The 25,243-nt window shown below is 54.8% G+C and overlaps 2 protein-coding genes and 1 long non-coding RNA gene across 3 annotated transcripts; all 3 read right to left on the reverse strand.

The window, feature by feature from the left end:
* Window positions 1-1,680: 1,680 nt before the first annotated feature.
* Window positions 1,681-6,147, reverse strand: LOC113910037. The gene is made up of 3 exons (XR_003515887.1): window positions 5,814-6,147; window positions 3,588-3,701; window positions 1,681-3,226 (listed from the first exon to the last, which is right to left on the reverse strand). It is a non-coding gene; the product is annotated as an uncharacterized LOC113910037 (long non-coding RNA).
* A 2,763-nt stretch (window positions 6,148-8,910) lies between these two features.
* On the reverse strand, window positions 8,911-13,317 carry REM2 (RRAD and GEM like GTPase 2). Its single transcript, XM_027571459.2, has 5 exons — window positions 13,128-13,317; window positions 11,515-11,856; window positions 11,219-11,292; window positions 10,314-10,521; window positions 8,911-9,940 (listed from the first exon to the last, which is right to left on the reverse strand). The coding sequence occupies exons 1-5, from the start codon at window positions 13,228-13,230 to the stop codon at window positions 9,645-9,647; spliced, it is 1,023 nt and encodes a 340-aa protein (XP_027427260.1). The 5' UTR covers window positions 13,231-13,317; the 3' UTR covers window positions 8,911-9,644.
* Window positions 13,318-17,484: 4,167 nt separating this feature from the next.
* LRP10 (LDL receptor related protein 10) lies at window positions 17,485-22,630 on the reverse strand. Its single transcript, XM_027570428.1, has 7 exons — window positions 22,499-22,630; window positions 22,044-22,088; window positions 21,392-21,527; window positions 20,348-20,538; window positions 19,211-20,228; window positions 18,753-18,882; window positions 17,485-18,622 (listed from the first exon to the last, which is right to left on the reverse strand). Exons 1-7 carry the CDS (start codon window positions 22,530-22,532, stop codon window positions 18,035-18,037), a joined length of 2,142 nt encoding a protein of 713 aa, XP_027426229.1. The 5' UTR covers window positions 22,533-22,630; the 3' UTR covers window positions 17,485-18,034.
* Between the last annotated feature and the right edge of the window lie 2,613 nt (window positions 22,631-25,243).

Consider the following 25,243-nt stretch of genomic DNA (forward strand, 5'->3'; position numbering starts at 1 on the left):
GTCATGCTAAAAATATGGATAATTGCTGTTAGGTTTTAATTTGTCAGCTCTCAGACTTCTAAGCAGAGCGCTGGTTTTTCCGTGATACTAGCTCCTGGGGTTGCTTGTCACACTGAAGTATTAGGTACTTGGCACTTGCTTGTGGCAGAAAAGGCCACTGGGACCCAGAACTAGCTCTTGATCTCCCCTCAGCGCCGCCTGCTGCAGCCTCCTTGCTCCTGTTGCCTTTGCCGCCACCCCCACCCTTTCCCTGTCCTGGTTTGCTCTCTGGGCCTGGGGGAAGGAAAGGAGGATGCATTGTTTTTAGGTAGTAGCTGGCTAGGGCCCAGTCCCCCTATAGTTATTGATTTGGCTGCTAATGCATCCTGAAAAACAGTGTGGACCATTTTTGTTAGTTATCCTGAGGCGCTCGGGAGCAGACTTCCTCAGGGCAGTCTTGAACTCCTCCAAACTATAAATACCCACAGGCTCTGCCTGCCTCCCTGCCCTCATCAGATGGGTGCCTGTCTCTGCTTGGCTTCCTTTCGTTCCCATGCCTGCCTACCTTGGCCTGCCTTCACTTTGCTTCCTTCCACCTCAGTTCTCCGCCCCCCCCCAACCCTTCTTAGTTCCTCATACAGCCTCTTAGTGGGGGAGAGACAGTGCTGGAAGTGAGGAAACAAGTAAGGCAACTACTCTAGTCTAACCCATATAAGGTGACAGCATCTAGTGGGTGACAGCCAGAATCAACACATGTGACTCAGTGCCTTCTAGTTACTCATCCCTGCATTGGGGGTGGTTGGAGTAGAGAGGAGGGGGCAGCAGACAGCCTCCTAAGGTGAAGGAAACCTTCCTGAGCCTCTTTTGCCTGGGCATAGCGGCTCAGGTGTGGGTAGAGAGGCTGGCCCAGATCCTCTTCTAGCGCAGAGTTGCCCAGCTGTCCTCAGTTCTAAACAGGAGACGTTCATCTGACTTAGGCTTCTGTCTTCTCTAAGGCAGTGGTATTTCCTCCTTGTTCTTTAAACTTACGTGTGCTTGAAATTGAGTTTTTGCCTACTTCCTTCTTACGCTCCAACAGCCCCCAGATGTGAGTGACCAGAGGAAGCGGGGGCTTGCCCTTTGAACCTTTAGTCCTGGTGCTTATGAGGAAGGGAAAGGAGTTTTCAACTTGAAGGGAGATGGTGAACCACAGCCTCTCCTTTCTCTGTTACAGAAGCAGTGTTGTGAGAATGAGAAAGTAATAGTTGGACGGTGAGGAGAGGCTGTGCTGGCTCTGAAAAGTGGGAGGTGGTATGATGGTAATTGTCGACACTGGTGCAGGGCTGTTGCGGGTTAGGCATTGTTCTAGTCACTTGATGTGTACTGAGTTCTTAATCCTCACAACGACCCTCTGAGGTAGACTTTCACCATTTTTACTTTGCGAACAAGGAAACGGATACCCAGAGAGGGTAAGTAACCTGCCTTATGATTACACAGCAAGTTTGGGATTCCAATCCAGGCAGTCTAGCTTCAGATTCCTAGATCCTAATCTCAGCCTGCCCCTCCTGGGAGCCAAGGCCTGGGAGTTGCGTTTTCCACCTCTGTACCCAGAGGTTTCAGTATGAACTTTTCCACTTCCATTTTTTTTTTTTTTTTAAGATTTTATTTGAGAGAATGAGATAGAGCATGAGAGGGGGGGAGGGTCAGAGGGAGAAGCAGACTCCCTACTGAGCAGGGAGCCCGATGCGGGACTCGATCCCCGGACTCCAGGATCATGACCTGAGCCGAAGGCAGTCGCTTAACCAACTGAGCCACCCAGGTGCCCTCCACTTCCGTGTTTGCTCATCTTGTTCTCTCTGCCCCTCTTTTGCTAGTCGGAATCCTCCCCTTTAAGACTCTGAAGCTTTGCTGGTTGATTTCCCTTTTCAGGATTCTTTGTCCTGTTACAAGTCTCATTCTACCTTTATTTACATTTCTGTATAAACTCTATTACCAGATGATTATAGCCCGATGAGGCGAGCCATAGACATGTCTTCTTCGTTATTGCTTTGCTTTGCACGTATTAGGTGTCTGTCGAATTAATTCCCTCTCTGTTCAAGTCAGAGCTAAGCTCTCTGACGCCTGTCCCTTCTAGCCTGCTTTCCCTGGCATCCTCCATTCCTTCCTCACCCCTCCAGGAGAGAAGGCAGCTTTTACTCTCTTTGGTGTTACCATGGTAGCCTCTGATGCTTTCCGTCAAAAATGCTGCTTGCCATCCAACAGAGACTAATGTTTCTATGGCAACCAGGTGAAGTCGCTAGTCATGAGCTGGATCGGGAAAGGAATTCTGGTCTCAGAACTGGGTCTGAACCTTCTGGCTTCAAACATCCCTTCTCTTCCCTCCCAACTTTTGCACTTTATATCCAGGATGGATTTGCTCTGCGTGTGCTCTTGGTGGAGAGAGCTCTGTGAGAGGTGAAGCAGACCAATTTAAATCATCTGGGAAGGTGGAGGCAAGGAAAGAGCTGATCAAAGCTCACTTTTTAAAAGTTGGATGAGTTCTGTTAGCTTTCCCACATGATCTCCTCTCAAGAGCCCTTAAGGAGTTGGCTGCAGTTACTGGAGGGCCATTAAGCAGTTATTTTTGAGGGCAATGGTAGATGGATGAGGGGCCCGAAGACTGGAAAGGAGCCAGTCTGTGCTGGTTTGCAGGGAGGGGAAGCAGTGACCTTGGAAATCAGAGACTTGTCAAACTCTAGCCAATGTTCCAGGAAGGAAGGGAGCTTCCATCAGCTTTCAAGCATCATAAAGCCTACTTGTTTAGAACGGGTAGTGCTGAAAATAAGCCTTTTCTGAACTCCTGGGCCCATCCAAGCCAGGGGGCCTTCACCCTCCCAACAGAACGGCCCCGCTCCGGAGCAACGCCACATGCTGCAGATGGCTCTGCTGTCACAAACCAGCTGAGTAAGCTGGGTGGTTCATCACTCTGTGACTTGGACCCCTCATGTGTGGAAAGGAAAAGCTAACAGTAGCACCTGTCTCAGGGACGGTGTGAAGCTGAAATGAAACAGTCCGTGGAGAGGGCTTGGAACCTGAGAGCTTGTCATTACTACTGGCCATCATTATTCCCGTTCCTCCGAATGCCAACACACTGCACTTCCTACCTGACCTCAGAGAATGCTCCGCATAGGTGGGGAGAGAAGTGAGGGTGAGGTGATGGTGAAAGTAAATCTTCATTGTTCCTGGACTGAAGTCCCCGGCTTACACGGTCTTGGGTCACACCAGCAGCCTAGATGTCAGAAAAACAAGTCCCACTGGCTCAATCCCTTTTTGGGCCTGAAACTATAAATCAGGGGGCACCTGGGTGGCTCAGTGGGTTAAGCGCCTGCCTTTGGCTTAGGTCATAACTGAGCCTCGTGTCAGGCTCCCTGAGCCTGCTTCTCCCTCTCTGGCGCCCCCCCCCCCCACTCTCGTGCTCTCTCTCTCTGTTGAGTAAGTAAAATCTTAAAAAAAAAAAAAAAAAGGTTAAGGTGATTCTCTCCCTAGTCACCCTGTCAGGTTACCTTCAGCATGCCTCCTGCCCTTTGCTTTGGCCAGGGAAACCCCGCAGTGTTCTCTGCTGCCACCCTTTGCTTAGTGCCCCTCCTCACCTGCCACAGGTGTCCTATAGCACCTGTCATCACTGGTCTCCAGAGCTCTGACGACTTCCTTTCAGAGAAATATTTTAAGTCAGCACAGGTCCTCTGCCTAAAGACAAATTAGAACTGGAACAAAAAGATGGGAAAACTGTGCAGTATAATATGATCACTTAGGCTTCAGTTGCCAATCTTCCTTCCTTTCCCCCAATACTCCTCAAAACAACAGATCTAGGGGCGCCTGGATGGCTCAGTCGTTAAGCGTCTGCCTTTGGCTCAGGTCGGGATCCCAGGGTCCTGGGATTGAGCCCTGCATCGGGCTCCCTGCTCTGCGGGAAGACTTCTCCCTCTCCTGCTCCCCCTGCTTGTGTTCCCTCCTGGCTGTCTCTCTGTCAAATTTTTAAAATCTTAAAAAAAAAAAAAAACTCATGGGGGCTACCTCTGAGGGTTACCTGTGAGTCCTTTGGAGGCAAGTTGGACCTTGTAGACGGCAACTTAAAAATGTTTTTTTTCTTTTTATTATTTATTAAAATTATATTTATTTTAGAAGCATGAGCAGGGGTAGGGGCAGAGGGAGAGGGAGAAGCAAGACTCCCCACTGAGCAGGGAGCCAAATGGGGGGCTCCATCCCAGGACCCTGAGATCATGACCTGAGCCGAAGGCAGACACTTAACCGACTGAACCACCCAGGCGCCCTTCTTTTTATTTATTTTTTAAAGTAATCTCTATACCCATTGTGAGGCTCAAACTCATAACCCTGAGAGTCACATGCTCCACCACCTGAGCCAGCCAGGTGCCCCTTAGGTTTGTATCTCCAGGGCGCTGCTGTGCTTTTGAGTAGTCAGCAAGCTGTCTGGGTACCTGAATAAGGGATCAGGACACAGATTGTAAAAGAACGTTACTTCCATGGCTCATTTCTGTAATATTTGACAAATTACAAAGATACTTGCATTTGCATTTAGTCCTCATGACCATCCTACAAGGTAGGTATTGTTACCTTTACTTTATAATTGGGAGAGCTGAGGTCCAGAAAGGCAGAGAGATTGAGAGTGACATTCTCCATCCAGAAAATAGTGGGACTGAGTACTAACTAAAATGCTTGCAAGGCTCCCACTGAGTTTGTATTTGCACCTTGGGTACCAGGCCACCAAGCCATGGAGCATGGCCATCAAGAGTCAAATAGATGAGGGGCACTTGGCTGGCTCAGTTGGTGGAGGGTGTAACTCTTAATCTCAGGGTGGTGAGTTTGAGCCCCACGTTAGGGGTAAAGATTACCAACAAAAAACTCAAAATAGATGACGAGGCGCCTTGAGCATATCCATCAGAGAGCCACCAAGATGATAAAGGACTAAGAAGCAGGATGCTCTTACCTGGTTTTGGGGCCCCTTGACAACTCAGCTGTACCATCCCCTTAAGTTTTGCTGCCTTCTTACAGGGAGGGTCTTTATATGACGCGGCGGGCTGCCCACCATATCTCGTGTCTCCTGTGCATTTGCTCACGTAGTTTCTCCACAGGGAGTTTTTTTCTTTCCCCCGTCTAGGTACAGCCTGCATATATCCTTCAAGACCCAGTTCCTAAAATCTGTTTCCAAATTGTTTCTTCCATTCAGAATTCTTAGAGCATGTGACATAGCCCTCATATACTCAAAATGTGGTCCAGTTTGCTGCTGTTGACCCCCTTGTCCCTTCTCTCCAGCTCAATTGTAAGCTCCTGGAGGGCAGGAGTAGTGTCTCACCTGTATTTGTTTTTCCATAGGGCCCAGCGCAGTGACTGGTATTTGGCAGTACTTGAGGGGAACAACAAGTATTTGCTGATGGATGTCCAGGAAAAATGGACTTAGACTGATGTGGATAGAACTGTTAGATTACTAAGATGAAGTATGCATGGGTGGGCTTTCTGGGGGTGAGGGTTTAACCCAGAAGACTTGTGAAATCCCCTTCCATGACTGGCAGGCTTTTCGAAGAGGAGAGACCCTGCCCCAGTCTCTCTAGAGAGGGTTAGATGCAGCAGGGCATAAAGGCCCAACTCTGAGCAGAGGCTAGAGCAGAGGGATGCCTTCCAAGACACAGGACTGGCCTCACCTCCGGCCCCTCAGAACAGAGCACACACACTTCCTGCTGTTGGCCCGTGAGGATGCCTTGTGGGCCAGGGACTGCGGGGGGTGGCAGCAGCTGGCTCGTAAAGGGGCGCAGACAAAATCACAGTGGTTAAGGGGACCATGAGGGCGGAGAAGACCTTACCTGGCAGAAGCAGCTCAGGCCCCAGGCCCTTTGCTGATCTCTCCCACCAGCGGATCAGCAGCCCGTGCGACTCGGCCTCCATCAGAGAGAGGGAGAAGAATGGCCTGGCTCTCAGAGAAGACCCCACCTTCCAAGTCTGGGGGGAGTGTGGCTTCAGCTTCCGTCTGTTCTGAGCTCTCGTCCCTGTAGGCGTCTGGAGGGAACGCACAGATGGGTTGGGCTGATGGGGCTGGCTGAGTGAGGAGGAGGGAGGCTTGTGGTGTGTGTGGCACCCCTCACAGGGGAGGCCCTGCCACCACCATCTTCAGTATGCATATTGGAAGCTTCAGACACAAGAAAGGCACTGGGCCTTTTTCCTCATCTTTCCCTTCGGCTACATTTGACCAAGCCCTCTTCCTGGGGCGCCTGGCCGGCTCAGTCAGTACAGCACACTACTCTTGATCTCAGGGTGGAGAGTTTGAGGCCCACTGTGGGCGTAGGGTTCACTTAAAAAACCAGAGCCCTCCTCCCTTGGCAGAACAACCGCATGTTTGATTCTGGTTCTTCCGCTGCCTCCGTGGCAGCTGCATCTCCACCTGCCTCATCTGCTTATCCCCAGGACCCTCTCTCTGGTCTCTCTTCTTTCTCTGCAACTTCAAGACTTTGTTTTAAGTTATTTCCTTTTTGAACAGGTAATATATACCATAGTTAAACATTCAAACAGAAGAAAAAGGGCATCCAGTGAAAAATAAACCTCCCACACCGGTCCTCCACCCACCCAGTTTCCCCATCCCAACAGCAGTCAGTACCATCCTGGGTTGTAATTTGTTGGGTCACAGACCCCTTTGGCAATCTGGTAAAATCTGTGAACCCTATTCTCACATGCACGATGGCACAAACATCAAATTGTCCCACTTCACAAACATCACAGACCTGTAGGGCCCATGTGTGGTTTGAAGCTAAGGATCCCAGCCTGTATTGTATCCTCTCCCTTAGTGCCTCCTTTAGCATAATTTGTGGGTCCTGGTGCAAAATAAAAATGCAGGGCTTGGGGAGCTTGGGTGGCTCAGTTGGTTAAGCATCTGCCTTCAGCTCAGGTCACGACCCCAGGGTCCTGGGATCGAGCCCCGCATCGGGCTCCCTGTTCAGTGGAGAGCCTGCTTCTCCCTCTTCCTCTGCTGCTCTTCCTGCTTGTGCTCTCTCTGTCTGTCAAATAAATACAAGACTCCTTGTTCAAAGATGTTCAAGACCGCGACAGCAGTGCATCAGACGGAGCATGGGGTGCTGTGTGACGCAGCTCATCCTTTCCTCTGGCTCCTCTATTACCATCTTTACGGGGATTAGTCTCATAGCTGTGTCTCTCACCCTAACTTGTTCTGAATTTCAGACCCAGCTGTTCAGGGAGCTGCTGAAACTCCATATGGATGTTCTTCTACCATCTCAAATTCAAGGGTCTCCAAAATGGAGCCAGTTACCCACTTCCTCCTCGGCCCCCTAACGAACACCCAGTTCCTCACCATCCTCCTACCACCTGCGACTCCTGCCTGCACCCAGCCACTCAGTTGCCAAGTTCCACCAATTCTGACTCACACCCCTGGTGCCTCTCCCTGCCACCGCTGTCTCCCTTGGGATGGCCCTTCATTACCCTCCATATGTATTACTGTTAGTCGCCCCCTCAACTTAGCGCCTCGGGCCTTGCCTCTGCTGCTCCAATCCATGCACACCTCTTCCAGCCTCCTCTTCCCAAGGACCGTCCTGATTGTGTCACTTTCATACTCAAGGACCTTTGGTGACTGACTGCAGGCTTGGGCACAAACTCCTTTGCTTGCCATTTAAGGTACTTAAAAGTAGGGTTCCAAACCTTCTTCTCCATGCTCATCTACCCCTCCTCTTAATGTCCCTGAGATTTCAACCCAATCGTAGAACCATCTGTCCTTCAATGGGCCGAGTGTGCTTTTCTGCATATTACATTAGGAAGTGCCTCTGTTCATGGTCCCCAGAGTTTAGCCCTGGCTATTCCCTCATAGCCACATAATCTCTGACCCATTCACCACAGCCACTGCCCATGGCCCTGCCCATCGTGTCCCCTACATTCCTTCTAGCAACCTTCTTCCTCTTCTCCTAATTAGAAGGAGAACCTTGGATACAAACCTGGATAAAATCATTAAGTATCAAGCAGGTATGAGTGGGATCCCTGCTCTCTCGCTTCCTGACCTCAAGCAAGTTACTTAAACTGTTTCTTGTACAATAAAAAGCTCAGTAACACCTTATGTAGTCATTAGAGAACTAACAGAAAGCGAATAAAGTCCTAAGGATAATGTCACTATTCATATTATTGTCTCATAACCACCCATGTGGAGCTGGTTGCCCTTGGCTCCTTCCCAGCTGCAGGGATCAGGAGACATCTCATCCCTCTTTCCATCAAGTTCTGGGAACCTGGGTGGGGTGGAGTGGAGGCCTGGCCCTCAGGTGCTCAAGTAGCTGTGCTGTAGTCTCGGGTGAGGGGAGCTGCTGCCTCTGCTCTCTTTGTTCAGATTCGTGGCTCAGGCAGCAGTAGGCGTGGGTGTCCCCAGGGGGAGGCACTGACAGCTTCAGTTCTCACACGGGCTTTGCAGGTGACAGTTGGGGTGGTGGGGGCCTGCCAAGGGAGGTGCGGGCCATCTTCACCATGCCCTAGCTGATGGGCCTTCCTGGTAAATACGGGCCCCACCTGAAACCAGCCCCACCTGAAACCAGCTGGGGGTAGCTCTGGGTGCTAAATGTAGCCTCCAGCTTACTCTACAGCATAAGGTGAGGTAAGGTGTTGAGGTCTAGAGTCTGTGGATTTGGTCCCGTTGTGTCAGTAAGTTACTAAAACTTCTAGCAATTCTTTGCTCCTCTCCAGGGTTGTTTGCTCATCTGCAAAGGGATGAGTTGGACCCAGTTATCTCTAAGGGCCTGTGGCTCCTTATCATGGACTACACCAGGACTAAGTCAGTTCTGGAGCCGCCGTGGAGATTTAGGTTCCTTGCTCCTCTGGGCCTAAGCTTTGTCTGTAACTGTTTCCATCTACAACTATCCCTTCTGTGGGGCTTTTGAGAACAGAGTCAAAATGAGCAAATGTAGAAAAGTTCTTTATTGAAAAGGGAAGGGTGGCTCCCTTGCTGGGGCCTCCTGGGCCCTGGCCAAAAGGGGCGGTACCACCTGCTCAGCTCTTCACAATGGCATCTGAAGGCAAAAGTCTGTCCAAACCTTACCTTTAATAACCTTAAAAGGGAAGTGCCGCGGTGTGGTGGTGAATCACATAATCAATTCTGAAAAACAGCACTTCCAGGCCCTTGCCTTTAAGAACTTCTTAAAGGCAAAGTGGACAAGTGCAGCAACTAAGAGCCAGCACGTTTTAGGAAAAGTCTCAAAGAAGCGTCTCCGTGTCTTTACCTTTAAGGATTTCTTAAAGGTGAGGCGTATCGGCGCAGAGTACAAAGGTGAACTGGAAAGGGGTCTAAAAGCACTTTTCCAGTTCTCGCTTTTAGGATCTCTTTACAGGAGAGGTGGTCAAGCGTGACTTAATAAAAGTCAAAATGGTTCGCGGAACTATAGCCCGTCCTGCCCTCCAGAAGCCGCCTGGTCCTCCGGCCGCAGCGCGCCCGCCCGCAGGTCTGCGTCCTCGCCTTCTAGGCGCTCAGGGGCCGGGAGGTAGCCAGGGCACGCGCGGTGGCGGGGCTGGGGGCGACGCGCGCCGGCGGCTGCGCGCCCTGGGCGTTTTTGGTTTCCTAGACGGTCTGCGCAGGGCGGACGGGGGCGGGGCGGGGCGAAGGGGCGAGCGGAGGGCGCGGTGACCATGGCGACCGCGGTGACCATGGCGACCGCGGCTCAGAGCACGGAGAGGTCGTGACACGACCTGGAGCGCTGCTTGAAGAACTTGGCGTTGCGCGGCACCAGGTTGGCCAGGAAGCGCTTGGCCTTCTTGGTGAGGCTCTCGCGGCGCGCGGGCGGCGGGGGGCCGTCGGGGCAGCCCCACTCGGGCCGCGGGCCCCCGGCGCGGCTCCGGCCCTGCCGCAGCCGGATCTGGCGCACCGCGCCCTCGAAGAGCTCCTGCGTGTTGTGGTGCAGCGCGGCCGACGTCTCGATGTGCTTGCAGCTCAGGGTCCCTGCCAGGTGGCGGCCCTCTGCGGGAAGGGACCGGGTTGAGGCGCCCGCGGGCGGCACTGGGCTCGGGGCGGGGGGTGGGGTGGTGCCCCGGGTGCAGCGGAAAGGGGTCGCGGCCGGTGAATCTCAACGGAGAACAAAGCAGGGATCACGTAGAGGGCGGTGGTACTGCCAAGGGGAGGAGAGAAGGGGGCCTTGGAGAAGAGGTGAGGCATGAAGAGAAGGGGTTCTCGGGCCCTAAGCATGGGCATTGAGAGTCTGCCCTTAGCCTGCTAAAGGCTAAAGGCAGTTGTTTGTGCACCGGGAGGGTAAAAGGGCCCTGTGGAGAGGAGGCGACCTGGAAGGGAGAGGGTCCCCTGAGATTGCAGGTATGATGAGGTACAGGATACGCACCCTCCAGTGAGACCTCCCGGGAGCGGGCCAGGTCGCTCTTGTTTCCAACGAGGATGACAGGGAGGTCGTGGTGGGGCCTCCCAGCCCGCAGCCTAAGTAGGGTCTCTGGAACTTTGGAGAAGCTTCGTCGGTCGGTGACTGAGAAGACGATGAGAAAGGCATCCCCGATCTGAAGGCAGTGGTCCCGCAGCCACCCCCCTGCGTCCCCCTGCATATGGGCAGAGAGTGATGGAATGTCAGGGCTGGAGGCGTGGGAGCACCCGCCCAGCACCTGCATCTCAAGGATGAGGCATCTGGATGTGAGGGAGAAGCCACCTGCCTAGGACTGCAGAGCTAGTTAATGGCAGAATCTCCATACCCTGGAGTGTGCTTGTGGAGGAGCAGGTGGTTTATAATGTGAGTCCCACATGGGAGAATTGGGGACACAGGTTCCTAGATTGGGGTAGCCCATCCTACTTTCTTATCCTTAAGTGCTCATTGTAAAAGTGAATGCTCTTCGATTGTATGTAATCTGGCCTCTCATTTCTATGTAGTAACGATTTATGTTCAGATATTCACAGATCCTCACTTCTTCCCCTTCCCTGATATTCCAGGCCCTGAGCTCTTGTCCTGTCAGATCAGACTCTTCCAGACTGGAAAATGTATGGATGGGATTGATTTCAGGGTATTCAGCCTGGCTCACAGCTGCAGGGTTTGTCAAATTCAGATCCTAACTTCCCTCTGGGTCAGAATATCCTGGAAAGAAAGCGACACTCAGTGCCATGGCATGCACATTGATGTGGGCCTTTGCTCTCGGAGAGGATACGTGTGAAAGGTCAGGTTCTAGTACATACTGGAACCAGGGCCTACAGTGCCACCAGCCTTCAGCCAGACTCTGCCCCTCCCCAGCTCTCCTAGGTTCTTACCTGTTCCCAGATGTCATAAACAACTAGAGTCACTTCCTCCTTATCCACCATGATGCGTCTTTCATAGGTGTCCTCTGTTGGGAAATAAGGACAGGGAATAGAGCCCATTAGGAGGCTCCCCAACACTTGTGACACCTGGTAACCAGGGACACCCCCTCCAGGGAGGTTGCCACAGAAAGCACTGGAGCAGTTTCTCTTAGGTTCTGGCCTCCAGGGGCCGCTCATGCCTTGAGCTCTTCCATCCCTGACTAGGGCTCCACAGGTGCCCTTGACCCTTACAGGGCTCCCCCAAATACCTGGGTTCTCCGGCTCATGAGCACTGTCTCCCTGGAGACCACCGAAAGTGCCTGCTAGGGTGCTCTTGCCCACGCCGCTCTCCCCTACCAGCATGACCTTGAAGATGCCATCCTTTTGGGTGGGGCCTGCCTCCCCTGAGCCCAAGGAGTCCGAGGAACCAGAGGATGAGGCTTGAGGTGGCCAGTCAAGTTCATCTATGGCCTGGGCGCGCCGCAGCTGGTGCTTGTAGGGGACAGGCATACTGCCTCTTCGTCTGGGGGCCCCTGGGGCAGGGGGTGGCCCACCCCGGTCCAACCCTGCCAACAGCTTCTCTGGCTGCTTCAGCAGTGAGGCATCTGTTTCTGGGGGGGCAAAGAGAAGGAAGCTATGAGTGGGGGTATGCCTAGCCATCTGCAGAGGGCTCAATCCTGCCTGCTCTGGCCTCAGAGCCCCAGTGGATGACCATGACCCAGAAGGAGCTGAGAATATTTGGTCTGACCTCTGACACTGAACTCCCCCAGAAGCCTGAACTGGTAGGTCTCAAAGGAGCCGACTGAAGGCTTACCTAATGTGGTCCCAGCCACAGCCTGTTCAAAACATGCCCCATGCAGGGGAGGCACGTGTGCACAGGCTTGCACACCCACTCAGGCCTCACACTGACACACAGGCACACCCCCAGACTAGGCCTCTGGCCTGAGGGGGGGGCTGCCCCTCCTTCCACCAAGAGGCCCTGTCTTCTACTGCTTCTCGAACAGGTAGTCCCCCCAAATGGGGAGGTGTGAAGGGGATGAGAAGCTGCCGCTGCTGCCCAGGTTCTGGGGGGTGGGTAGTGGTAGAGTCAAAAACTTCGTGGGGAGCCTGTTCCCAGGGAAGGGCCTTTGCTCCTTACGATGTGTGCGTTGGGCTCCCCGCCGCCGCCCCCCCCCACCGCCGTGTGTGAGAAGAGCTGCCTCTTCTCATGGCCCAGTAGGTAGGTGATCATCCCCCAGGGCATGGTTGTGTGTGAGAATCTTTCTGCATCTCTGGCAGTCCCTGGAGTCCCAGAGAATCTTCTGTGAGGTAGAAGGAGGGAGGGAGGGAGTGGGGGAGAGAGCGAGAGAGCGGAGAGCGGGAGCGGGAGCGAGAGGGAGAGTGACAATGCATGGGTCAGGGTAACTGGAGGAAGAACGACAGACACAACAAAGCGGGATGGCGAGAGGCTGGAAATAGCCTAGGATCAATACTTGGCTGGCAGCCAGGGCCTCAAGAGCCAGTGAAACCCTTCCAACAGGTCCCCAGGGCAGCCCCCAGCCCGTGATTCCCAGGCTGGTGGGCTGCCCCTTCCCTTTCCCCCAGCCCTCCTGCCCATCCCAGCCTCTTGGGAATGAGGCTGACCTAGGGGCTGAGCACCAGTTTTCCCAGCGAAGCCCTAGGAGTGATGGGGGGAGGGGGCGTTTGGGCAGCACCCCCGCGGCTCCCAGCCCAGCCCAGCCTCAGTCCTGGTGTGAGCGTGAGGCTTCCCCACTTCCTGAGTTGCTCTTCCCCTTTGCTGTTTGGGTTCAAGCTCCGTCAACCCTCAGTTCTGACCTCCCCACCAGAGCTTCAGCTCCCACCCCCATGGTTTCAGCTGGAACCTGCCCAGCTCAGCCCTCACCTGGTGTGGGCGTCCCTGGGGGGGAGGCCCGGTGGCTGCCGGAGGGGCAGAGTGCTGTGGTTTCTGTGTCCGTGTCCATGTCGGTGTCGAGGTCCGTGTGCATCGGTGTGCGTGTGTGTGTGTGTGTGCGCGCGCGTGTGCAGCCCCGCGGCTTGCAGTACCCACTCCCTCACTCAGCAGCACTGTCAGCTTTTCCCTTAAATACCACCCCCATGCCCTCCCCCCCCCCACACCTGGGGAAATTGTCCCGCCCCCTGATGAGGTCACACATGCTAATGAGCAGTGATGTCAGCGGGATTCCCTCCTTTCTGCCTCCCCCTTCCTTTGTGTCGCTTCCCACTGGGAGCACACACACTGCGGAGTCTGGTTAAGACCCGACCAGAACGAAGTCAGAGGGGCAAAAGAGACAGGGGTTCAGAGAAGCGGGGTGAGGGCTCAGCAGGTAAGGGAGCTGAGGATGGCAGGAGGCAAGGACCCAGGCACTGGGAGGTCTTTCTCCAGGAGCGGGGACTGTGCGTCATTTGTCTGTGGACTCCCCGCCTCTGAGCCCAGTGTCCATCCAGCTCAGAGTGGGTGCTCAGTGGCTACATGGAGGGCCTAGAGGCAGAAACCAAGAGATTCAGGGTCACACTGGCACCAAGCTTCCCCATCACCCTCTCCTTCTCCATACCACCCCTTCTGGGCTAAAAGACCCATCACGGTAGCCATTTCCCAACTTGGCCCCTAGGCAGATGGGGGCTCTGAAGAAGGAGTGAAGGCTGCCTGGTTTGGGCAGCTTCATTTTGTCACTAGGTTCAGGCGGGTGCAAACCATGTGGGGACTGCCTCCCCTTCTCTCGCGCCCTGCCAGGCCCACCAATCTAGTGCTAGGGGAGATTGAGCTAAGCCCTCTAGAAGTTCCCTATCCCCGCTCTCCTGCTCGCTGGGGCACCACCAGCTCTCCAGGGCTACACAAGGATGTCTACCCCTTTGTGGGAAGCCAGGATGGCTTTACTGCTCCTTTTCTGCCCGGGTCCCTTTCTCTTCAGGCTCCAGCTCTTCTCTTTTCTTCCTGACGCTGCAAGCACCCAAACAGACCTTTCAGTTTCCTGCCTCGTTCTCACCCTGTGTTTGTTGCCAGGTGCTGCGCTAAGCACCTTCCTTTCTCTCCTGTCATCCTCCTGACCCAAAGGCTCAGAGTGGTAGGTGGCTGGCCTGTCCCCAGATCGATCGTGCAGTTGGAAAATGGGGACACCAGGATTCCCACCCTGATTTTTCCAATACCCAAGACTGTTTTTCATCTGCGATGCTGCCTTCTTTGTCTTAAATATTCCAACTGTCTCCTATTATTGGGAACGGTCTGTATGGTAATCTTCAGTGGACTCCTCCAATGGAAGAGACGAAGAGTAATCTTGGACTGATGTGCACTGACCACTTAGCTGGAGGTGAACTGCAGGGCCACGTTTGGGGTCTAGGGGAAACAGAAAGGACTCCTGAGCAACCACCATACTTACGCACTTTACTCAGTGGATAGACTCTCCAGTCCTCAGTCACAGCCCACTTGGCCTTCCTTATTCACAATTTCAGTATGTCCCTGTGTGTTCCCATACTCAACATTTGGAGTAGCAAGGGACCCCTGAAAGCCTGGTAGCAAGGGAAATAACGCTACAAAAAACTTTGAAAGCAGTCAGAAACATTTAAAAAGTGGTCGGAGGGCATTGGGCAGACAGGCAAACAGCTTCCCTGACACCATTACAGCCTCTAAAGATTGCTATAGATAGGCCGCTGGTTTCTGTGAGTGATCCTCAGCTCTCCAGAAAAATGTATATTCTATTGCAGATGTGCTGAAGAGGAGAATGTTTAGAATGATTTCCTTCCACAATGAGTTTTAAAAGTTTTTAATTGTAAAGGGGTGAGCTTCACGTATCTGGAAAACTCACTTAGGTGGCTGGATTCATTTCTGGGATACTAGATGAGAGTGAGTGAGTCAGGGCACAGCTGACCCCACCAGGACTCAGCCAGCCTTGGGTCCTAGGAGCAGGCTGGGTTACACCTTGAACCACTGTCTCTCTTGTCCCACTAGTACGAGGTTGTGCACTGGCCCCTGTCCCAGCTTCCTCAGGAATGGGAGGTCCTGTGGAATGGTGGGGCAAAGGTGAGATTTGGAACTGAACCAACCCAGGTTTAACTCTGCGTCTCCATTGAGGCTGGGCTAGTCTCATCACTCCTCTGGGACTGCTCCTGAACCTGTGAATTGGGTTGATGATGCTCATTGCACAGCCTTGTTATGAGGGTTCACTATGCCTGAAAAAGGATCTGGCACTGGGCAGGTTACCCAACTCTCTTGTGCTCCCACAACCTCAGGCAGTGTGGCTGGAGGTCCCTCTCCCCTCCCAGCAGGGCCTGGAGTTGGCTTCAGATTGATTCTCAAGGACTGAATTCTGGTCTGTCCTGTTATCTCAGATTCCCGGGCTGATCTCCATCTCATGCTGAGAGCACCTCCCTCCTCCACAGCCAGAGCCTTGGCAAGAGTCCTACACCCTGATACTGGGCACTTTGGATGGCGGTGTCTCTGTCCTGATAGGATGTGAGGTGGTCCCGTTTCTTTTTCCTTAGGCCACGGTTCAAGTAAACTTGGGTGACTGCTCCCCAAGGCTCCACCTCTCCTGGGTGGGACCCTCTTAGTTTCGCCATGTTGCCTGCACAAGGCTGATCCCCCCTCTCCACCAACCTGGGGCTTCACCGTGCCTGACACAAGTAGTGTTACCCCTTGCACCTTCTAGAGCATACACCCAGCATCTAGAGAAACTTCTTTGAGGCTCAGGGATCCAGACACACAGCCCTTTCCGGTGAACTCTACCCTCAGGTCATCCCCCTCTGGCTTTTGAAGCATTCCACCCTGAGGAGCATTCTTTTACCTTCAATCTTTGTCCACATTCAAGTTACAAATACCACCAGGAAGTAAAAGGTCTGGAGCAGGACAAGGGATGAAGCTATTGGCTGAAGGTTTTTTTGGGGGGTGGCTATGAAGAAGAGAGGAGCAAGGGAGAGGCATAGACCACTGATGGGGAGGTGTGGGAGGGAAATCAGCACTCCTTGCTTCCCTGGGCCTGACACTGGGGGAACTCAGGGACTGTTAGCACTTGGGAAGGCCCGAAGGGGTTGGAGAACACAAGGTTGGGGATTTCTGACGGCCCTTTCCCAATCTCCGGAGAGGGTCTGGAGTGAAAGGAATCTGGCTCTTTCCCAAGTCAAGATCCCATGATCCCATGACTGTAACACATTTACCCTCTGCCACTTCCCTAGTCTCTTGCTCCCTGGGAGGAGGAAACATGCAGTTGGTGCTAGGTGTGAGGATGCTAACAGGCTGTGATCAACAGGGCCCCTCCACCAGGGAGTGGGAAGAGGGCAGGCCTGCCGGGAAGGGTGAGGGTCCGCCTGACGGGGGTCTGCTTCTGTTGGGGAATGCCTCACTTCCGCTCGTAGGGCACCATGCACACCCCCATAGACTCCGACTGTATCCTTTGTCCCAGTTTTCATTTCAAACTCTGGGACAGCTTCTGTCACTTCACTCATCAGAGGCTGGGCTCCCAACATTTCTCACAGATTGTTCCCTCCTCCACCACCTTCTCCAGCTCTTCAACTCCGGCCACTGCTTACACTCCTGCCCCATTTCTCAGGTCTGGGGTCCAGCCTCCAGCCCTAGCCCTCACAGCAGCTTAGTTTGCTTATCCTGTGGATGCTCACCCTTCCTAGAATCCACAACTCTATTCCAACTACTGACAACATTCTTTAGAGTCTAGTTTGAGCCCTCTTCTAGAAAGACCCTTTGGATTTGGTCAAAGTGATGCCAGCATCTTCAACCCCGAATGTTCCTGATTTTTCTCTCAATTTATCTTTGTCTGCTCTGAGGCATCCTGGCTGAGAGTTCATCTGTCTTGCCTAAGCCAGACTGTAAGTGCTTGGTGGGGGTGGAAGGTGGAGGCCAGGAGTTATGGCTCCTATGTTCCACTAGGGACATTCTGCTTCTGTGATCTGTGCTCTGGGAGTACTCCATAAATGGGAACCTTCCCAGCTACAGGGCCCAGCTGGCTCACCAGACTTCTGGCCTGGTGGTGAGTGAAGAGGCTTGGTGCTTACCGCTGGTGACACTCACTGTAGAGCTGAGCCCCAGCGGGGCAGGTGGGTGGGGCTGGTGGAGAGAACTGGTCCTTAGGGTTCTTGGAACTTTCTTACCGTCTGAGCGGTATAAAAACCAAGGGTGTGTGGTTAGTAGGAAGAAGGCAGGAGTGGGAGGCCAGACCAGAGGCCTTGGTAGGGAGGAGCACCATGAGGCGAATATCAGCTGAGACGGGTAGAGACAGGGCTCCGGTCATAGCTCATTTACAAAAATCTGAAATTTCTTGTTCTTTTATTTTCAACCTTGACTTGCTGGGCAATGACCTAGCTATGGGACAAAAGCATTTTTTGTGCTCTTTTTATGAGCCACGCCCTGTAGGAAGGATCACAGTTGGCAAAACCTCAGGCTCTGCCCAAATCCTTCCCCTGGGGGCTGGACGTCTCCAGCCAATTGACATTCTGGTGCTTAAAGGCCACTTCTGGGGAGGGGTTTGGTAAGGATGGAGTGTCCAGGCCCCTGACCCTTTAAGAAACTTACTTTTTAAAAACAGCCACATGAGTGGTGGTGGTGTGGGGAGACGGTGGCGGTAGAGAGACTGTGGTCTCTGGGCATGTGCGGAGGGAGCTCTGTGTGAGCCCTTTCCCCGCCTGAGGGAACCTAATTTTACAGCAGCTACACAGGGTCAACAGGAGGCTCACCAAGGCCCCTCAGACGGAGGGCCAGGGAGGGAAGTGGGGGACGGGAAGCTGAGCTGCCCTCTAAAGGGTTGTCGTCACTGTGACCGGAGCCCCCGAGGGCACCAGGTCACCTCAGGCAAGCAGTGGCTCATCCTCCGCTTCCACCACCCAGACCCCTGGCTCAGCCAGTGGCAACAGAAGCACATCATCTTCGTCCTCTGGAGACAGGGCTGTGGTATGGGGTTCAGGTGGGGTCCGAGTTGGTCCTGGGGGCCGAAGGCTAGGCAGGAGGCGGCCTCGCAGGGCCTGCACCACTCCAGACAACAGTGAGGGCTCTAGGGGCACGGAGGGCAGTGGCCCCGGGGCCTCGGAGACAGTAGCGGGGGCCGGAGACGCGCTGGTGGATGGAAGGGGAGCCTTGACGGGCAGCGGGGGTGCCTGTCCCCCGTCCTGCCCACCCACCGCTCCCCCCTCACGGGCCGGACCTGTGTTGCCATCTAGAGCCTCAAGGGGAGCGGCAGAGGGGGTGACCTGGGATCTGGTCTCAGGGGTCCGGGCTGGGGGGTGGGCTCGAGGAAGCAGGCCCCAGCGGCGGAGACGGCGCACGAGCCGGCGCACAGAGCGGCCCCGCTGGCGGCGGCGGGCACCTGAGGCAGCCCCTGGAGTAATGTCCTGGCGCAAAATCTGGAGCAGCGAGCGCAGGTTGCCGAGCACTGAGTTCTGCAAGGAGAGGAGGCAGAGCCCGGAGTCAGAGTCGTGGGGAGGGCCAGGAAGCTAAAGAAGGATGGTACGGTGGCAGGGCCCCGGGAGGCTTGGAAGCAGGAGGGACGAGGGCTGGGAGGTCACTTACATCGTTAGGGTTCTCTGTAGGGAAGTCCTCTACAGGCGGGATGGCGCCCTGGGCAATGAGCTGCCCATAGGAGGGCGGTGCCTGCTGCTGCACAATCTCAGCCTCCATCCGGGACAGGGGGGCGAAGATGCTGGAAGGAATGAGGGCTGCTTAGCCACAGGCGGTGCCAGCCAGAGCAGCCTGTCCTAGCCCGGACGCGTCTCTTCCCTCTACACCCAGGCCAGGACGACTGAGCGATGCCCTGGCTTTCCCAAAAGTCACCCGAGGTCCCCTCCTTCCTTGAGATTGCTTTCAGCATCTAGCCCCGTCCTCTCCTCAGAGGAGCACCCTGTGCCCCCCCGCTGGATGAGTCCGGAAGCCAACCCATAAGCAGGGCACCAGAACCCGTCCCCGGTGCGGGCACTGTCACGGTCTCGCCCTCGGTCTGCCCGGCCCGATGGCTGGCCGCACTCACTGACCTGTACTCCTGGGTGCGAATGGCATAGAGCTTGCAGGTGCAGCCCAGCGCGATGACCAGCAGCAGGCCACACACCAGGCTGCCGATGACCGCAGCCGTAATGACCTTGCGGGGCAGGGCGTAGGAGCAGTCCCACTCATCGCTGCCGTCGGCGCAGTCTGGCTGCCCGTCGCACACCCACGTCTCATACACACACTTCTCGTCCCGGCAGCGGAAGTTGCCGGGCTGGCAGTGCCGGCAGCGTCTTTCGTCCGCTCCGTCGGCGCAGAAAGTCTGGTAGTTGCAGCGGTCGGCAGGCAGGTAGCAGGCGGAGGCCCCGGGCGTTCCGGCCGCCCCGCAGGGGAAGTGTCCGGGCGGGCAGCTGGGGCAGTTCTCCTCGTCCGTGCCGTCGGCACAGTCCCACGAGCCGTCGCAGCGCTGCGCCTCGCTGTAGCAGCGCTCCCCCAGGCCCTCACTGGCCCCCAGGCCGGTGCCCAAGCTGCAGGGTCGATCCCAGGGCAGGCAGTAGCCCCGCACGTGGTAGGTGGCGTTGAAGCCCCGGCCACTGCTCCAGGCGACCGTGTGGTAGGCCACGGTGGCCTGGCCCGACAGCGTCTCCACGGTGACAGCCTTGCCGTTGCTGAAGTGGGTGAGGCTGCGCAGCAGCCGGGAGGGCCTGGGAAGCCCGGGGCCATCATACACGTGTACCGCGTCTCCGTAGCCCAGGTCCAGGGCCGTGAAGCGCACCGCCAGGCGCCGGCCGTCATGGGGGTCCAGCAGCCAGAGGCAGGACTGAGGGTGGGAGACCGAGGCCGGGTGTGCGTAGCCCGGGGAAGAGAAGACCCCGTAAAAGTCTTCCAAGGTGTGATTGCAGGGGGTGGTGGGGACAGGGGCCGGGGTCAAGTCAGGGAAGGGGTCCGAGCTGCAACCTGCCTCATCAGAGCCATCGCCACAGGCGTCCACGCTGTCGCAGCGCTGGGCCAAGGGCACGCAGCGGTGGTTCAGGCACTGGAACTCTTCGGGCAGGCACATCAGCCAGTCTGCAGGAGGCACAGTGGAGAAGGGCTATGAGACATGGGAGCTGGTGGCATCCTCCCCTCCTCCCTGGGGCTTCTACTACCTGTTCTACTAGTCCCAGACACCTCCCTGTCCAGCATACCTTGGCTGTAGGAGAGCAGGAAGCCCTGGCCCATGGGTGCTCCGGCCCCGGCATAGCTGTAGGTGATGGTGACGTTGCCCCCAGGCAGCTGCAGAGGGCTGGCTGGTGCCTCGCACAGGGAGAGCCGTGGCTGGAGAGGGGAGCGCAGGACTAAGCGCTCTGAGCCACAGGCCAGGTGCAGTTTTTGGAACCTACAGGGGTGGAGGAGAGCAGGACGTGAGTTTTTTTTAAGATTTTATTTTTAAGTAACCTCCACACCCAGTGTGGGGCTCGAACTCACAACCCAGACATCAAGAGTCCCATGCTCCACCCACCGAGCCGGCCAAGCACCCCATGGACATGAGATATTCTTGACCACTGCTGGCTTCTTCCTCTCCCAATGGTGTCAGGTCCCTTCTACCCCAAGAAGCACAAGCCCCTGCTCATCCACAGTCCAAATCCAACAGCCAAATGAACTCAGCTGGATTCCTTCACAGTCAGTGACAGTAGTCCTGACAGAGGCCTGCGGCAGCATGGCATTCTGATCCCTCTGCCTCTTCCCACACTATCCTCTTTGCCCTTTCTGGGTAAATTCACGGGAGTGAACTCTGTGAGGCAAATAGCCAGGTACTTAACATGGGCCCCAACCCTCTGGCCCAAGGTCAGAGGACACTGGGGAGACTTATACCACTTAAAAGATCTGGGGAGGCTGAGGAAGGTTCTACGCTAACTAGGAATAGCTTCTGAAACCCAGGCGAGGATGTGCAATGGATTGAAGGACTCCTCAGAGCAGCCACATTGGAACCCAAGGACTGCTTCTAGAGTGCCTGCTGTCCTTCAGAGGGGACCAGAATCCAAACTAGATGTCGGCCCCAGCTCGGCTCCAATTCACTGTGTCTGGGCCAGAACAAGGCAGGCTTTTAGGGGAGACTCGGCCAAATCAAATTCTACTCTTCCTCCCGTTGACAGGGATGGAAACTCCATGGAGAAGTAGTTCCTGAAGGCTTTCCCATGGTGAAGGAGGGAGGGAGAGGGAGGGTAATAGGGTCTTGCCCTGCTTCTCACCTCACTGTTACAGTCTGCTCCCTGCTCCCCAGGATAAGCCAGGTGCAGTTGGCAGGGGCGCTGCGGCTGTCCCGGCCCAAGGGCCTCTGTAAGGTGCCCTGCACTTCCAAGAGCACTGCCGGAGGGTCCTCACAGGCTGGAGAGAGAGGAAGGTAAGGACACTGGTTGAGAGCCCATTACTGTCATACCCCCTGCCCCCAGGCCTGAGGCCTCTAAGGGCCTGAGCTCTTTAAGAACGAGCAGAGAAACCCCCCCTCTCCGTCCACACACCCACACCCACACTCTAGAATCAGTCTTCGGTGGACCCTCTTCTTTCCCACATTCATTATAGCTTCACCTTAAATATCAACACCACAGACAATCTGAGGTCTGCTTTGTGCCAGCCACTGGGCCAGGAGGAGCAAGAAATACTGTCTCTACAATCAGGGAGACTACATCTGGCTAGGGAGGTCAAGTATGGATATTTGGAAAAAACCAAAATAGTACATAACTACCAGGTGAGAGTTCACACGGGGTCTGTTCCCCCCCGCCCCCCGTGTGATCTCCACTCTAAAACTATGGTAGATGCCAGAGGAATTCAGGGAAGAGAGAATCCTCATGGGTCCTCTCTCACTACCAAGCCCTTGGCGCCCCAAGGGCATCCTCTACTCACCAGGATTTGGGAAAATGATCCGGTCTGGATGTGCCAGAGCGCCTCCTAGAGGAAGAGCGAGAAGGCGCAGGGGAGTGAATCGCCCCTAGTTTTCTTCACCTGAGCAACTCAAGGAGGAGAGGGAGCCATCTGGGACTTCCGGGTAGTTTAAGGGAAGGGGCAGTAGAGCTGGGGGACGCTGCGCTGTATGACCTCGAAGGAAGGTACGGCAGTACGGCCTGGGGTAGTGGGCATGGCGATCTAGGGAAGCCCGAGGGAAGATGAGGGCTGAGGGGAGCGGCGGGCAGCTTCCCCGGGGTTGGGGCCGACAGCGTCGGATGCGGCGGCAGGGGCTGGGAGACGCCGGCAGGCAGGGGAAGTGAGGGGTGGCAGAGCAGGAAGGCAGTGAGCGCCCGGGCTCTGTGACAGCCCTAGGGGCGGGGTGCCGGGTGAGTAGTCTCGTTTCGGTTTCTTACCCAGGAGGAGGAAGAGGAGGGTGGTGGGCAGCATCCTGAGCCGTCCGGAGGTGCAGGAAGAATCCCGGAGCTTCTGTCGTCTATCCAGTGGGGAGGCGGCGCCGCTCCGGGCGTCCAGGCCCCCCACTGCCGCCTCCCCGAGGGGGCTGCATGGCCCGGTCTCCCCCACCGGCGCTCTGGATGCCAGGGCTGGGGGCGAGGAGGGGGAGGCCGTCTGGGAGCAGGGGCGGTGCCTCTCTCCAACTTCGGAGTTGTTTTCCCCGGCCACCGCCGCGCTCTCTCCCGGGGCCGGCTCCCGAAGTCCCGGGACTCGGTTCGAGGCCCGGCGCTGGAGCGCGCCCTCGCCTAAAGCCGGCCCGCAGGCCGCGAGGGCTCCTGTCCAGGCCCGGCCGCCACCTGCCGGGGCTTGAAGCCACTTCCTCTTCGGGCCAAACTTTGCCGACGGTCAGCCCGTAGGGCCGGCCCGGGCGCCGCACAACTTCTCCAGCGCGTCCAGCCGGCGGGACGCGACAGGGGCGCGGGGGAGGGGGACGGGAGGCTCGGCCCAGCTCCCCGGCCCTCGCCCGGGCGGTACCCCTGCCAGCCCAGGGGTTGGAGGAGCCGGGGCGGAGGGACGGGGCGGGTGACGAGCCTGGCCCCACCCCTGCCAATCAACGCGCGCGCCCCGCCCACCCGCTCGCCTTAACCCCTTTCCGGCCCTGCCGCGACTCGTCAGACCCGCCCTCGGCTAGGCGCTCAGCCTCCGCTTTGATCTCTGCTTTTGTTCGGTCCTTTCGGGGTGGCACGTTTGTTACAGGACACGTTGGTCAGAGGACCACTGCTTATTCCGTCACTGTCATGTCTTTCCTTTGGACCCTTAAGCTGTCAGTACTTTTCTTGTTCCAGTGTCTGAGATCCGGCAGCGCTTTTTGTCGTGAGCCTCTATTATAGCAATTACCACACGGTGCTATAACTATTTGTTTACTCCTCTTTCCCGCCCCCGCCCCGCCCCGCCCCTTCTCTGGAAGCAGAAACTTCCTGTAGGTTGGGGCCTGGACTGTTTACCTTTGCACCCACAGGCTTTCTTTCCTGCTGAGACGCAGTAAGAATTACCAATAAATGTACCTTCGCCACATGCCGACTCTGTGGTCTTGAGAAAAACACTTAACCTCTCTGTGCTTCTCGATTGTAAAATGGGGTTAATAGTGCGACAGTTGTCATCAACATTTAGGGAGGTAATGCAAGTTGAGCATCTAGGAAGTGCTCTGTACCTTGCGACAATTATTATGATTAGTCACAGAAGATCTTTCTTATTTATGTGCGCTGCTATTACTTCTTATTCCTGTGGTACTGATAGGTAATATTAGTAAATAGTAACAATAGCAAATACTTCTTGAGCTTTTTTCACATTTTGGGCACAGATCTAAGCACTTTTCAAGAATTTGCTCTTTTAATCCTCCTCACAGTCTTTGTGAGGTAGAAGCTATTGTTACTTCCATTTTACAGATAAGGAAACTCAGGCACAGAGAGGCTAAGGATTTTGCCCAAGATCATGAATCTAGTAAATGCTGAAACAAGGGTTTGAACCTAGGCGATCTGGCCCTGGACAGAGTGTACATTTGGATCCTCACTACTCTCTCCTCTCTACAAATGGTACAAAACACTTTTTTATCCATGACATTTGTTGTTGGCATTCGTTTTGATATTTTCAAAACTGGAACCACAGCAGGGCCTGAAGCCATAGAGTTGGTCATAAGGCCCTTCTTCCACTTGGATCTTGGTCCCGTGCCAAGGGATTTTGGTCCCTTGGTCTCTCTGTGCCCTCTGCTGTGCTCCCTCTCTGTACTCCTTCTCTGTGCAGCTCTAGGGATTAATGAGGAGTGAAGTAGGATCCTGAGTGTGGGAAAAGGATGTCGAGCAAAGGAAAGCAGAGCTAAGGGGTTGGAAAAATTAAAGATATGTAAGTTTTAAAAGTGATCATGGAGGTGTTAGTTGAGTGCTGGCTATGTGTTCTCTATGCTTGGTGGATGCCTGGAATTCTTTTTTTTTTTTTTAAAGATTTTATTTATTCATTTGAGACAGAGAATATGAGCAGGGGGAGAGGCAGAGGTAGAGGGAGAAGCAGAAGCAAACTCCCCACTGAGTGGGGAGCCAGAGGACAATCATGAGATGATGAGATGTGGGGCTGGATCCCAGGACCCCAGGACCTGGAGATCATGACCTGAGCCATAGGCAGCCACTTAACCATCTGAGCCACCCAGGTGCCTTGGATGCCTGGAATTCTTAAGACTTCATTTGAACTTCAAGGAGCTTACTGTCTACTTGGAAAGAGAAATCAGGTACACAAATGAAAGAAGCCAGAGAGCCATGAGGAGTACCCACAGGAGTGGGTATGCGGGGGAGTGAGGAATTTAGAAAGTAAGCGGAAAAGGTGGTAGTGAATTGGAAAGAGTTGTGGGATGCAGGGAAAGGAGGAAGGGAGCCCATGGTCTGGGATGCCCAGTAAATGAAAATATGCCAAAAAATAAAGTCAAGATCTAGGCTGTTGGGAGCAATCATCATCATCAGGAAGAAATAGCACTAAGGTAGAAAAGAATTTTATTCTATAAGTATTTCTTAGAGTGCCTTCCAAGTGCAAGGCACTAAACTAGACAGTGGGGGTTCATATTTAAGAGTGAATTCAAGCCCCAAAACGATAGGAAAAAACTAAAGAGGACCTAGTTGCTTAAAATTAGTTTAAGTTTTAATTAATCTAGTGAGTTTAGG

This window comes from Zalophus californianus, chromosome 6, assembly GCF_009762305.2.
Source record: "Zalophus californianus isolate mZalCal1 chromosome 6, mZalCal1.pri.v2, whole genome shotgun sequence".
NCBI lineage: Eukaryota > Metazoa > Chordata > Mammalia > Carnivora > Otariidae > Zalophus > Zalophus californianus.